Source organism: Panthera onca, chromosome C1, assembly GCF_046562875.1.
Source record: "Panthera onca isolate mPanOnc1 chromosome C1, mPanOnc1 haplotype 2, whole genome shotgun sequence".
NCBI lineage: Eukaryota > Metazoa > Chordata > Mammalia > Carnivora > Felidae > Panthera > Panthera onca.
Window position 1 is genome coordinate 79,564,385 of NC_138346.1, and position 14,191 is coordinate 79,578,575.

General features: G+C 36.6%; 1 protein-coding gene across 1 annotated transcript in view; it reads left to right on the plus strand.

Moving 5' to 3' along the window:
* Nucleotides 1–14,191, plus strand: part of NEB (nebulin) — a 224,961-nt gene that overhangs the window by 88,002 nt on the left and 122,768 nt on the right. Inside the window, exons 66-73 of the mRNA XM_078451297.2 lie at nucleotides 1,752–1,955; nucleotides 2,269–2,373; nucleotides 3,867–3,974; nucleotides 5,163–5,474; nucleotides 6,141–6,344; nucleotides 7,064–7,168; nucleotides 11,653–11,760; nucleotides 12,881–13,192. Coding sequence (XP_078307423.2) covers nucleotides 1,752–1,955; nucleotides 2,269–2,373; nucleotides 3,867–3,974; nucleotides 5,163–5,474; nucleotides 6,141–6,344; nucleotides 7,064–7,168; nucleotides 11,653–11,760; nucleotides 12,881–13,192 — 1,458 coding nt within the window. The remainder of the gene's footprint in view (nucleotides 1–1,751; nucleotides 1,956–2,268; nucleotides 2,374–3,866; nucleotides 3,975–5,162; nucleotides 5,475–6,140; nucleotides 6,345–7,063; nucleotides 7,169–11,652; nucleotides 11,761–12,880; nucleotides 13,193–14,191) is intronic.

Genomic DNA, 14,191 nt, shown 5'->3' on the forward strand with positions numbered 1-14,191 from the left:
TGGCCATTACTAAAAACTGTACAGCCCACCTGTGAAAATGCCCACATTTGTTCTGTAGTTTTTGACATACAGAACCCTGTGTTTTGCAATTGTGTCTGAAAAGAAAAGCTTTGCCTGCACATGAGTTAAAATGGTTAATGCCACCCATGGAGTTGACAGCATTGACAGACTGCTTACATCTGTCTATTTGTTGAGTGCCTTTTCAAAATCAATTTCCCCCACACTGTGATGGGGCCTTAATGGTTATTTGAAAGTTAACAGTCATTGGAAAGTTAAAAAGCACTCCAGAGGTATACAATGTTATTGCTTTCATTCTTGCTGTTGTTATTTAGGGAGCAATCCACATAGTAATCCATTAGGCCAATTCCAATAGGCTTTTTGTGTAGACTGCAAAATATCAATCTGTATTTTCTTAGTTGCTGTTATGGGTAAAATCCTTCAAATGAGCTGGGCAAAGGTCCAATTCCTTTGTTGTGAAGTAGTTAATACTTAATGGGTTAACAAAAATCCTTAGCAGAGAAATGATGTAAAATAAATTGAGAGAGGGATGCTTGGGTGGCTCAGTCAGTTAAGATACTAGCTCTTGATTAAAGCTCAGGTCATGATCTCACGATTCAGGAGTTCAAGCCCCACATTGGGCTCTGTGCTGAGAGCTCAGAGAATGCTTGGGATTCTCTGTCTCCCTCTCTCTCTGCCCCTCCCCCCCCCCCCCCGAAAAATAAACTTAAAAAGAACACAGATTTTTGTTTAAAAACAACAAATCAAGAGAGAAAGGTATGGAAAGACAACTCTGGAAAGAAGTCCATCTTCTTTTTTTAAAAATTTTTAATGTTTATTTTTTAGAGAGAGAAAGAAAATGAGTGGGCAGGGGAAGAGAGAGAGGGGGACAGAGGATCCAAAGTGTGCTCCATGCTGACAGCAGAGAGCCCGATGCAGGGCTCAAACGCACGAACCGTGAGATCATGACCTGAGTCAAAGTTGGATGTTTAATCAACTGAGCCACCCAGGCACCCCAAGAAGTCCACCTTCTTGTCCTGAGAACTTGGTGGAAAGAATCTGGGGCCTTGGACCAATGAAATGAGCACCAATTGCCCTGAGCCTCAGACAGTGTTAAAGCCATGAATTTCTGCCTCAATGTATCAGGGGCTCTACATCATTATTATATATTCTTTTTTTGTTGTTTATTTCTAAAGAGCTCTACAGATATTTTGAAACATAAGAAAAAATACATAGAAGGCAATGAAATCCAACATAATCCAACCACTGAAAAAGCCCACTCCTGCTCATGTAATTTATCCACATACGTTGTTTTATGTTTTCCTTCGTGTAATGTTATATTAAGTACCTTTGTACAAGTCATCAATATTCTTTAAAATAAGACTTTTAGTAGCTGCAGAGAATTTCATTTGACTAGGCCTCACCTTTATTGTTGGACGTATCTGTGGTTTCTCCCACTCTGGGTTGGCATTGTTTTCCTGTACACATGGGCATTATAATAACCTTCACTGAACTGACGGTAATTTGGATCAGTCCTGTCCTTACCACCAGAAATATATGATCACTTTTTGTTATGGCTAGGAGATGTTTCTGGGTCATTTTTGAACATAGCGCCTCCTTTAGTCTAACACAATGAGCTTATTTTCCACGAAAAGACAACTACCAGTATTGTATGTTATTACTGATGCATTGGCATTTTTACCATAAATCTTTTAAGTCTTGCTGAAGAGTTTGTTCCATTTTCGTCTTTACAGAACATTTACAAATCAGATCTCCAGTGGCTGAGAGGCATTGGCTGGGTCCCCATTGGGTCTGTGGATGTGGTCAAGTGCAAGAGAGCTGCGGAGATCCTGAGTGACAACATCTACCGCCAGCCTCCAGACACGCTGAAATTTACCAGTGTGCCTGATTCCCTGGAACAGGTGCTGGCCAAGAACAATGCCATCAATATGAACAAGGTGAGCCCCAGCTACCTCAAGCTTCTCTAAGATGCCAAAAGATGCTATCATACTCTAACGACTAGTGCAGTTAAAATTATCCATTGAAGTGTGTGTAGGGTCATATTTATCTCCTAAATTATATACTCAAAATCCTCTAATTTCTGTTATTCCCAATTTTAACTTTGATCACTAGTGTTACAACTCAAACCTCCAATTTAAATACCTTGTATCCAAGTTCGGTTTGTTTTTCCTAATTAGATTAATAATAATCATGCTTAACTTTTTATAATTCCCATTTCAAATAGTATTCTATCAACATCTTCTTTGGCAGCGTTTATACACAGAGGCCTGGGACAAAGACAAGAGTCAAGTTCATATAATGCCTGATACCCCGGAGATCACGTTGGCACGGCAGAACCAGCTCAACTACAGCCAGGTTAGGGCAAACTCCTGTGGTGCAGCCCCACACGTTTTATTTTTGTCACTGTTTGTTTTCCTGTACTTGCTTCTATGGAGGTTGCTGCTGTGCCACAGCAATCATGGTGCCTGTGGCTCTGTGACGTGAACACTCAGCCCATCTAGCCTTTTATTTCTAGGTTGAATATTATCTGCTATAGGATTCCGTGGGCAAACTGAAGTTGCATTTTTAGTTTATAGCCATTGCTGGTGTGGGCCAAGGGGACTGAATAGTATTTTCTGCATCTCCAAGGGGGTAGGATAGCCAGATAAACTAGTGACCCAATATTTCCACTGAAGCACTATTTGTCATTTACCTAAAATACAAGTCCAACTGAGCTTGCTATCTTTTTATTTGCTAAATCTGGCAATCTGCCCAAGGGGACCTCTGATAATATGTAACTTTTCCCTACCTGGATCCTCAGTACAACTGAGAGGTAAAACAAAGGAGTATGAATAGAAGTTGAAATCTCACATTTCTTACAACTAAAGTTAAGTTCAAGGATACATTTGGATGAGAACTAAATGAGCCTAACTGAACCTCAGAATTAGGTTCCCATTTGGTCAGAGGCCACACTAGAGAAGGGCAATTAGCTACACTCCCCTCAGGGGTAAGGTCTTAGGGCTTAGAGACCAGAGAGACAGAAGGGGCTGGGCTTAGTCCCAGAGGGAGCGGGTCAGAGCTGAGTGGGAAGTGTCTAGTCATCCCATCCCTGCTAGTTAAATAAATCGGTAAGTCCGTGATTCACAGGCAGAGAGTAAAGGATCAGAGAAAGGAGAAAGGTCAGAGAAAAATAATTGAGCTTCTTCTATAGAAAGAAAGCTTCAGGTGTGGGAAAGAAGTGTTCTCTATTAACAGCACTGGGGTTTTTTAAAGTAAAATGCAATTTACTTTAGGCACATGTTTTACTAATATGATATAGACAAAATTTAGAATCTTAAAGTCGTGATTATAGTCCAGTTAGCTGTTTTAAATTGTACTTCAGTTTTTTCCACCTTTCTTTTTTAAACATTATAAAGTATTACATGATTGTGGAAAATGTTTTAAGCAATAAAGAAATGAATAAAAGTATGTAAGTATATATATTTTATATGTAAACTAACAATATTAAACATTGTTCTGCAATTATTTTTTCACTTAGAAATATAGATTGGTCTGTAAATTGATCTAGATTACTAGATTACATTAATATATGTTGATATGCATAATATAACAAACTACATTCTATATATTAATTTTTAACATATATGATAGATTAAAATATCAATCGATGTAAATATCCATTGATCTCATTGATTTCTAAAGCTATGTGTATGGGGTTTTTTCAGTAAGATATAATTTATTTACTTTCAAAATTGCTGGAAATTTAGTTGTTTATAGACCCTCTCCTTTTTAAAATTACTTGGAATGTCACTTAATAATCTCTAAATTGTTGCTGTCAAACCTTTTACTTTCACTCTGACTTTCTATAGACTCTGTATAAACTCGCCAATGAAGAAGCAAAGAAGAAAGGCTACGACCTGCGAAGTGATGCCATCCCGATCGTGGCAGCCAAGGCCTCCAGGGACATCGTCAGTGATGTGAGTAGCCACACTCCATGTATGTACATGGCTGGATAGGATTGGGAGCAAATGATCATTAGTACAGCAGGGAGATGAATCTATGTGCCAGTTAAAGCACACATATTGTGCTTTAAATGAAAAAATGTTTTTCACTGGAAAAAGCTCTTTTATATTTTTAACTCCAAAAACTTTAATATTCAGGTCCCATAGGTGGAGGTGGTGTCCTAAACTTTATTATAAAATTGAATTTGAATCTATAGTTATTCATATCTACAATTATAGATATTTCTTATAGAAATAAGAAAAGGCCAGAAGAGAAAAAAAATAATAATTTGGTTACGTGTGTTGGCTCAATATCAGAAAAAGACCTGGTTCAGCCAGGTCTAGGAAAATGTACCTTTCCTTAATCTTGCTCTGGATCTTTGCCAACTGTTTCTTTGGAAAATTACCTTAAGTGATTCCTTTTGAGCTCTTTTTAAACGAAAACAGAAAAACAAAGACAACCAAAAACAGTAAAATGGTGATCCTCATTTCTTGCTCTCTCTGAAAGAAGTGAGTCCTTCGATGAAGAATTATACATATACATTAGGATTTGTGTGATGTTATTTCCTAAAATGAAGAGAAAATATCCATTCAGCACTTACCACCATCACCACCACTAAAATGCTTTCTTGTAGTTATATAATCTGTTTTCTCACTTGAAGAATCCCAAGAAACCCCAGCCAAATTTGATCTCCAACAGAGCAGGGTATGCTGAATAGAAAAGGCAAGCCAGCCCATTTTAGGGACTCAGGTGGTGCAGTGAAAGTCAACAGAGCTAGATTTGGGAGGTGGGAGGGGTGGGCAGAGGAGGTAATATGATACCTGTGGCCTGGGAAGTAGCCTTCTCAAAATCAAATGTAAAATTTCTGGGTTAGTGATTTCACTGGCCCAAGATAAAGAAAAGGTAGTTTATGCTTCCAGTTGATTTTCTGGAAGTGTTGCTGCCTTTTTTTTTTTTCCCAAGGACTTAATGTCTGCAAAACCTTAGAAGTATGTAGTTGGCCCTGTCTTCCCATTAGAGTATTGTTGTGAAGTCAACTCAGAGTTTAGGATAAGGAAACAAGTTGGTATTCAGATGGTTCCAAATTTAAAATAATGATGTTTTAAATCACCAAGATTTTAGTCCTTTCTAACATGTTTGCCTTTTAAATGACTACTTTTCAGTACAAATATAAAGATGGTTATCGCAAGCAACTAGGCCACCACATCGGAGCCCGAGACATCAAAGATGACCCCAAGATGATGTGGTCCATGCATGTGGCCAAGATCCAGAGTGACAGGGAATACAAGAAGGACTTTGAGAAGTGGAAGACCAAGTTCAGCAGCCCAGTGGACATGTTGGGGGTGGTCCTGGCCAAGAAGTGCCAGACCTTAGTCAGTGATGTGGACTATAAGAACTACCTGCACGAGTGGACATGCCTGCCTGACCAGAACAACGTCATCCATGCTCGGCGGGCCTATGACCTCCAGAGTGATGTGAGTACTAAGACCCGTTGTATACCACCAGTGACCATGCTTATGATGGTAATACACAGTGATACATAGATAATGGTCTAGGATTAGTTAGAGCCCTCAGAAGTAATAACATTTTTTCTCTCCACCTCTCATTCACTGGGCTTTGCTTTTCTTTTAGAGAGAACACGATCCCATGAAAGTGTATCTAATTTGGCTTCATATTTTATATGTTTAATGTTTATTTATTTATTTTGAGAGAGAGAGCAGGGGAGGGGCAGAGAGAGAGGAGAAAATCCCAAGCAGGCTCTGTATTGTCAGTGCAGAGCCTGATGCCAGGCTCAAACTTACAAACAGTGAGATCATGACCTGAACCGAAATCAAGAGTCAGTTGCTTAACCAACTAAACCATCCAGGTGCCCCTGGGCTTCATGTTTGAAAAAGACATAGACATGATGTTTAGCTATTAAAGTTTTTCAGTCTTTTTTATTTTAAAAATTTTTTTTTAATTTTTAAGTAATCTTTATACCCAACATGGGGCTCAAACTCATGACCCCGAAATCAAGAGTCATGTGCTTCTCTGACTGAGCCAGCCAGGCACCCCAAATTTTACAGTCTTTTTCTTTCATTTTTAAAATCAAGTGTCATAACAGCTTACCTAAGACTTGCTTTTGTGTTTGATCTCACCAGAACATTTACAAATCAGATCTCCAGTGGCTGAGAGGTATTGGCTGGGTCCCCATTGGGTCTGTGGATGTGGTCAAGTGCAAGAGAGCTGCGGAGATCCTGAGTGACAACATCTACCGCCAGCCTCCAGACACGCTGAAATTTACCAGTGTGCCTGATTCCCTGGAACAGGTGCTGGCCAAGAACAATGCCATCAATATGAACAAGGTGAGTCCCCAGTTTGGGGGAAACTAAAGTAGAACCATATGCCCTTGAGAATATCTATGGTTAATTTAGTCTTTTAATTGTTTTACAATTGCCATATTGTCTTTAGTGGTTTGCTTGCATTTTCTATTCAGTTACGTTAGGATTCCAAAAATGTATGTGGGAATTTCTGCTTTGACATCTCTTGTGAAAGAGCCAGAGCTAAGAATAGGACAGGTGTTTGGTGTTCAGTTTGTTTGAAGTCAATGAGAGTAATACATGGTTTGATATCAAGGTTTCTTTCCCATTGGGTATTTATCTAAGTGAGTTCACAACTAGCAAGTCAATGTGAATCTCCATAACATTCATCAAAAAGAAATCTGGAGATGGCATATCCAGTTACATTTGCCATTAACAGACAAATAACAAACAAAACCATGGGAAGGATTTAATGTAACCACAGTGCATATGGTATGTATGCTTGGAAAATACTTGCTTATAATTGAATTGGACGTGATAGTGTAACAAAACACACACACAGGTTTTCTCTTCATATCTTAGTCTGTGTTTCCATTTAGTGGCAATAAATATCTTGTAATAGCAAAGAGATTTGGAGTGTTGGTATAAAGTACACAGCATAGACAGGGAGGAGCCTGGCTTCCAACTTTGTCATGAACTCTAAATTAGAAACTCTTATTTACAACATTGTTTTTCTCATTCATTAACCTGTTTATCATTCACAGCGCTTATACACAGAAGCCTGGGACAAAGACAAGACCCAAATTCACATCATGCCTGATACACCTGAAATTATGTTGGCAAGACAAAATAAAATAAATTACAGTGAGGTAAGACCATTTGTTTTGTTTTCTTGGTCTGACCACATTGATTTTTTGCTGATGTAGTAAAAACGTTAGAATTATGGATTTAATTCTCATGTGCACCAGTTGGCTTAGTTTTGATTTTTTATGCCCATCACCTTACCCTGAATATATGTGCCATTTTTCAAAAAGGAGATACATAAAATGATACAGAAATAGATAAATACAAAAATATCTGTGTCTCAGGAGGAGAAAGAAAACTATCAAAGTCAACTATTAATGATTGAAATTCATTATAATTTTAATTAAAAAATAATGATTGCTATGTTACCATGCAAATTAGATTTATTTAATATACTCAAAATAACTTGAGCTTTATTTACAAGAACTGAAATGAGAATCCTCAAGTCCATCCATTTCAAAATTGCCTGAAGACAATAAAATATATTTTTTTATGTGTTATCTCCAGCCTCACTAAACGTGTCATCATATATCTTTGCAGTCCAGAAATACTGCTGCAGGGACAGCTTCTTGCCCAGTTGTACTTGCCAAAATCAACAATTACTGGTTTATTCAAGAAGAGATTGTTTTCTCACAAGTTTGTGTGTCTTCGTTTAAAAAAAGGGGGGGGGGGAGACTTTTCTTCAGTTTGAGAACACTAGAAAATTAAGCACCCATTTTCAAGACTTGACCATCTTCATTCTTTTATCTGTATTGACTACTTTTATTTATAATCAGCCCTAAAGAAGAGTCATGCTTCATTTAACCGTGACAAGTGACAAGTGAAATGAAGAGGGTACGATTTCCCTCCCTCTAACATTATAAAACAGACCTGAGGACAAGCCTGATCATAAGTATTTGCTTGGTCTTGGCTTCAGTCATTTTTTGAACGAACAATTTTTCTCTTGGCCACAGAGCTTCTCTGTTCGTTGAGCTTTTCCCAAGAGGTCTGTCTCACCCCAGACAGATGAAGTTAGTTTCTACCCCAAACTGTAATGACACTTTTAAGCCTCTGTCTTTTGTTAAAATGAGGTCAGATGAGGTAGGTGTTTTTTTTGTTTTTGTTTTTGTTTTTTAGCTGCTGAGAGGAAATTAGGCTTTTATTTCTGCAATTTTCAGCTGGATTCATTTTCTTTAAAATGGCATGATCATGTTAATTGCCTAAGGACTATCTTCTGAAGATTAGATTTCATAATGGCTCACTTGAATTTTTTCTCAACCCAATTGGTACCTTCATTCCATACTCAATAAATGTAAACAAAACAAAGCAACCACATCTTTTTTTTCTCTCAAATTCTCATTTACCTATTCTAGTTCTCTTGGGTAAATTACTTACCAAACAAGCTTTAAAACATAGTCTTGATGGTAACCAAAAGCGTTCTCTTCTTTGAAGCCCTGCATCTTTTTCAAATGTTGAAAGAATGAAATAAATCAATTTGTTTGGCCTAAAGACATGAGATGATTTAAACACATTTTTTCCACTTATGCAGAAGGACAGAGTCCTCAAAGGAAAAATATAATAGACAAACTATTTGACTCTCCAGTTACGGAATAAACATTTTAGAATTTTTTAAGAAGTTCAAATGCCCTTGGGATTTTAGCTTAAATGTATCCAATTTATTCTTATTTTTGTTTCAGCTTTTCCTTGTAAAATCTTGGGAAGAATGTAATTTGTCATGTATTGATGATCTACATTAAAAACATGTAATAAGTTCCTTCTAAGACTCAAGTAATTTAAAAATTAAATTATCTCTGCATCATATTTAAAATTCAGACATTATTCCAATATTTTTAATTCAATCTAACATGAGAATGGGGGGTAATGATGAAGCAATTAGTTTTCACTATTTCTGCCACATGTTTAAAATTTTTCCTTACATTTAAAATTTTGTCTTCATGCAGCCTCAACAGTGACAAAATACTGAACATTATAGAGTAGGAAGAAAGATAAAGCCCTAAAGAATTGTAGGTCATTGTTGTTTTCCCCTTAAAACCATAAGCAATTTCTAAATCCTTTTCCAGAACTATCTACAGGTTCTGCATCTACTTGCTCTGAAGCAGTAACTCTCTTAAAAGAGGAAAGGGAGGAAACTGAAATTAAAGATTAAATTATTCCATCATAGACCACTTTAAGAACTATGTCTCTGTTTTGGGGTATAAAGATGAGCTACCTTCCAACTTCAGGTGTCCTTGAGGTAACACAAAGTCTTTCCAGTGGGTACTCTGGCTTGTGGTGTTATAAACAAATCACTTTAACAGGGAGGGCTTCCCTTCCCTACTCTTCTAAATTACCTGCCTGAGGGGCCCTGCCCTCAGTGGTGTCCACTTCCTCTTTCTTAGCCACTCTTCTCTAACTTTCAAACAAAAAGCACAGATTAAAGGCCTAAAAATCTGCGAGAACAGTCAAATGCCACTCGTGCTCCTGAGTTGGATTCTAGGTAGACAAACAATATTGCTATAAAGGACACTACTGGGACAGTTGGTGGAATTTGAATATTCACTGTCTATTAGATAAGAGTATTGTGTCAATATCGAATTTCCCAAATTTAATAAATATATTGTGGTTGTGTAAAAGTGACTTTTTTCTTAGGCAATATATGCTTTAAATATTTAAAAGTGAAACCCATGATGTCTACAATTTACTCTTAATTGGTTCTTATAACTGAAAATAAGATTTAAAAAAACAAATATACATGCCAAACATACACACATAAAAGAGAAAGAGAAAATAAATATGGCAAAAGTGCTAATAATTGGGTAGCTGGGTGTTCATTGTACTATTTTTAAAAAAAAATTTTTTTTAACGTTTCATTTATTTTTGAGACAGAAAGAGACAGAGCATGAACGGGGGAGGGGCAAAGAGAGAGGGAGACACAGAATCGGAAGCAGGCTCCAGGCTCTGAGCCATCAGCCCAGAGCCCTACGCGGGGCTCGAACTCACGGACCACGAGATTGTGACCTGAGCCGAAGTCGGACGCTTAACCGACTGAGTCACCCAGGCGCCCCCATTGTACTATTCTTAAAACTTTTCTGTAGGTTTGAAGTTTTTCAAAATAAGGAAAATATACATTTATAAATATTAAAACATACATTAAAATATTTGACCAGATAAGATTTTTTAAAGATTTTATTTCTAAAAAGAGGAAAAAAAAAAAGCATACCTGTTCCAGCAGTTAATGTGGTACATGCCTGAGTGTATTTAAAAAAAAAACAAAATATCTGCCAAACAATTTAATTCATTAATATCCACCAAAACCTTTTTCAAGGTTTTCAATCAAGGTACTGTGATTTCCTATAAATCACAAAAGTAACATTAAGAGATCCAATAAATTTTTACTTTTTATGTTTAAAAATTATCACAATGCATACTTTATTATTGATTAATTAAAAAACAATATTAGCAATTATTTTAAAATTTATCTTAACAGTATATAGGATTTGGTCAAATTCTTGTGGGTGGCTCACAAGCAAAAAGTGCTGAATGAAGACTTCTAGTATAGGTGATTTGTTTAATGTACTGGTTCTCAAACTGTGTTCCCACAGCACCTGCATTCCACCTTCTATGTGTATCTATCCTATCGTAGAAACTGAATAGTGGGTGTTTTTCCAATTTACAGAATAAATTATCAAATATATTTTAATTAGTTTTGTGTTTTTAACTAATAAATTAACAATTTATAATTAAAATTTTTAAATAAAAAATTAATAATTATGGAGCAAATCAATATTAACAAAGCCATTCAGGAACAGATTATCCTTAGTTCAGCACTATTTGGTTGTAGACACATACATATTTAAGGTGGTGTTGTGTATTGTTACGTAATCATATTCTTTGCTAGTAAAATTGTCCCTAATTCAAATTTGGAGTTAAATCAACACTTCTTGGTTGTTTGATGAGAAGAGCAAGGGCTGAACAATCCAACACATTTGAAAACTATTGACTTCACGTCTAAAATCTGTAAGGATTTGTGTAAAGAGAACTTGCAGCGTTAAAGCCTGCCAGATGTAAAATCTCAGCTTAAATAGCTTGGATAAATAGAATGTAAAAGAAAGAGGGTGTGTGTGTGTGTGTGTGTGTGTGTGTGTGTGTATGTGTTTAAGATTTAAAGCTGAACATATTAGTGCAGTTAATTCTGCATCCAAAGCAGTCTTCTTTGGACAAAAATACATTTTTAGAGTGAAAGTATTATATCTAAAAGCTACTATTTCTGGGACGCCTGGGTAGGTAGTCAGTTAAGCGTCTGACTCTTGATTTCAGCTCAGGTCGGTAATCTCACTGTTTGTGAGATCAAGCCCTGTGTCAGGCTCAGCACTGACAGAATGGAGCCTGCTTGGGATTCTCTCTCTCCCCTCTCTCTGCCCTTCCCCTGCTTGTGCACTCTCTCTCTCTCAAAATAAATAAGATATATATATATATATATATATATATATATATATATATATATATATATATGTATATGTATATGTATATGAACGAATGAATGAATGAATGTTGATACTTCTTTCCTCAGAACTTCTATCGCCAGGCCATGGAAGAAGCCAAGAAAGAAGGCTATGACTTGAGAAGTGATGCCATTCCCATTGTGGCTGCCAAGGCCTCCCGAGACATTGCCAGTGATGTAAGAGCTGAACAAGTCCTTCCCTTTGCTACCAACAGGCCAGCCCTCTGTGCAGGGAAACACAGATGGATGTCTCTGTAGTCATCATCCATGGATCTGTAGTCTTCCACCTTAACTGCCTTCACTGTACAGGCAAATAAATTAGGGTTTGAGACAGTAGGTAACCTGCCCAAGATCACAAGCATCTTTGAGACAAAGTCTGGACTGGAATGTAGTTCCTTTGATTCCTGTCCTTTGGTCTTTGTTTAATAAGATTGGGTACCTTCATTAAGGCTAGATGGACATATGTTGAGCTAGTAGCTCATAAAACCTCATGAGCTCTCCTCAGGATACACTCAAGACAAAGATGCCAGGAAAGGAGCGGGATTTAATGGAGTTCTCCCTCCTGACTTGAGGAAGGACATAGGATAGCAAAAAAGATATGTCTGCATGCTGAAGGATCCACAAAATCAATATTCCTTTACCTTAAAAGTGAAGATATCAGATTCCTGGACAACTTAAATATTAATCTGAATAGTAGCAAATTGTCCATTTTTATAGGCTTTTCTTTTTAATCATGGTTTAAAACATATAAAATTTACTGTCTTAACCATTTTTAAGTACATAGTTCAGCAATGTTAAGTGTATTTGCACTATTGAGCAACAGACTTCCAGAACTTTTTCATTTTGCAAAACTGAAACTCTAAACCTATCAAACAACAAAATTCACCCATTTTTAAACTGCTCCCAGACTATTTGTGCAGAGGAAAATTATTTCTCAGAATGTCCTAGAAAAAAGATTAGGAAAATCTCAGTTGAGTCCACCCATATGACCAACTTCTGAGACACTGTTTATCACTACAATTGAACTCACTAAAAAGTGAACTTTTTAGTCTCTTTTTATCAACATAAAGATTTTTAGCATCATATAAAGCGATCATTGTGGAATTATTCTGTATAAATGTGCAAATGAGCACAACATCCTCTTCATTGAAAGTAACCGTTTTCCAATGTGTAGCATCTCAGCACATGTTGAATGTACCCTAGCGTCTTAAGGATTTCATAGAAAAGCCTCATCACAAAAAGAATGACAGGAAATAGCCCTTGGTGCTCCCTCCTTATTTACTGGTTTCTCTTTCAGTACAAATACAAAGAAGCTTACCGTAAGCAGTTGGGTCACCACATTGGTGCCCGAGCAGTACACGATGACCCCAAGATAATGTGGTCTCTCCACATCGCCAAAGTGCAGAGTGACCGAGAGTACAAGAAAGAATTTGAGAAATACAAGACCAGATACAGCAGCCCAGTGGACATGCTTGGTATCGTTCTGGCCAAGAAATGTCAGACCTTAGTCAGTGACGTGGACTATAAACATCCTCTGCATGAATGGACCTGCCTGCCGGACCAGAATGACATCATCCAGGCTCGGAAAGCTTATGACCTCCAGAGTGATGTGAGTATCCCTGATGCTGGTTCTGCATGTTAAAAGAGGATCTGAAACATGTCCTTAAATTCTGACTAGTGCCAGGAGACTGGAATTTATTTGTATATTTTAAACAATATACCATTAAATGTTTAAAAAGAGTTTCCTATTGGAAGCACTACAGTTTATTTCACAGTTTTTCTCCCCCCAAAGTCATATGTAAAAGAGGAAATAAAATATATATTATCAATTATATATATAGGTACATTTCTTCCTAGTAATTCAGGCTTCCTTTGCATGAGTTAGGTGAAACTTAGTCCTCAGAAGTATATAGCTGCATATTTTTGGCTTAAAGAGAGAGAAATACATGTTGGCATGGAGGGAGGTGGAAAAAGTGGGAACAGAAGTATATTATACTAAATCATTTTAACAAACATTTCATATTTTCTACCTACTGACAGGGAAATACTAATATATTACTGTCTTTTTCAAAACCAATCATCTAATTCTTGTTAACAGTTACCATGTACTAGTGATAGTAAAATAAAATGAATAGAGAAATATATATTATCTTTACAACACCACATTACACACTTGATATTTTGTGATTTTGAAGGCGGAAATAAAGATTTTTTTTAAAGTTCTTTTTACACACCAGAAGTGCAGCTATGTGTAGTGATAGATGTTAACTTGACTTATTGTGATCATTTTACAGTATATACATATACTAAATCATTATGTGGTACACTTGAAACTAATATATTACATGTCAACTATATCTCCATTTTAAAAATGTGAGAGCGTGATTTGCAAAGGTTAACATTACTATATGCTGAAACTCATTACTGTAGTTAAATTTCACCTCTTTTCCTTTAAAAAAGGCAAAAGAGTTTTTGTGACTGCAGCAGCATTGGTCTGAGTGTGGGGTCTTACTGGGAGCTATTAGAGCACATTTTTCTTTTTTTTTTTTATTTAATGTAATTTATTGTCAAATTGGCTAACATACAGTGTGTGAAGTGTGCTCTTGGT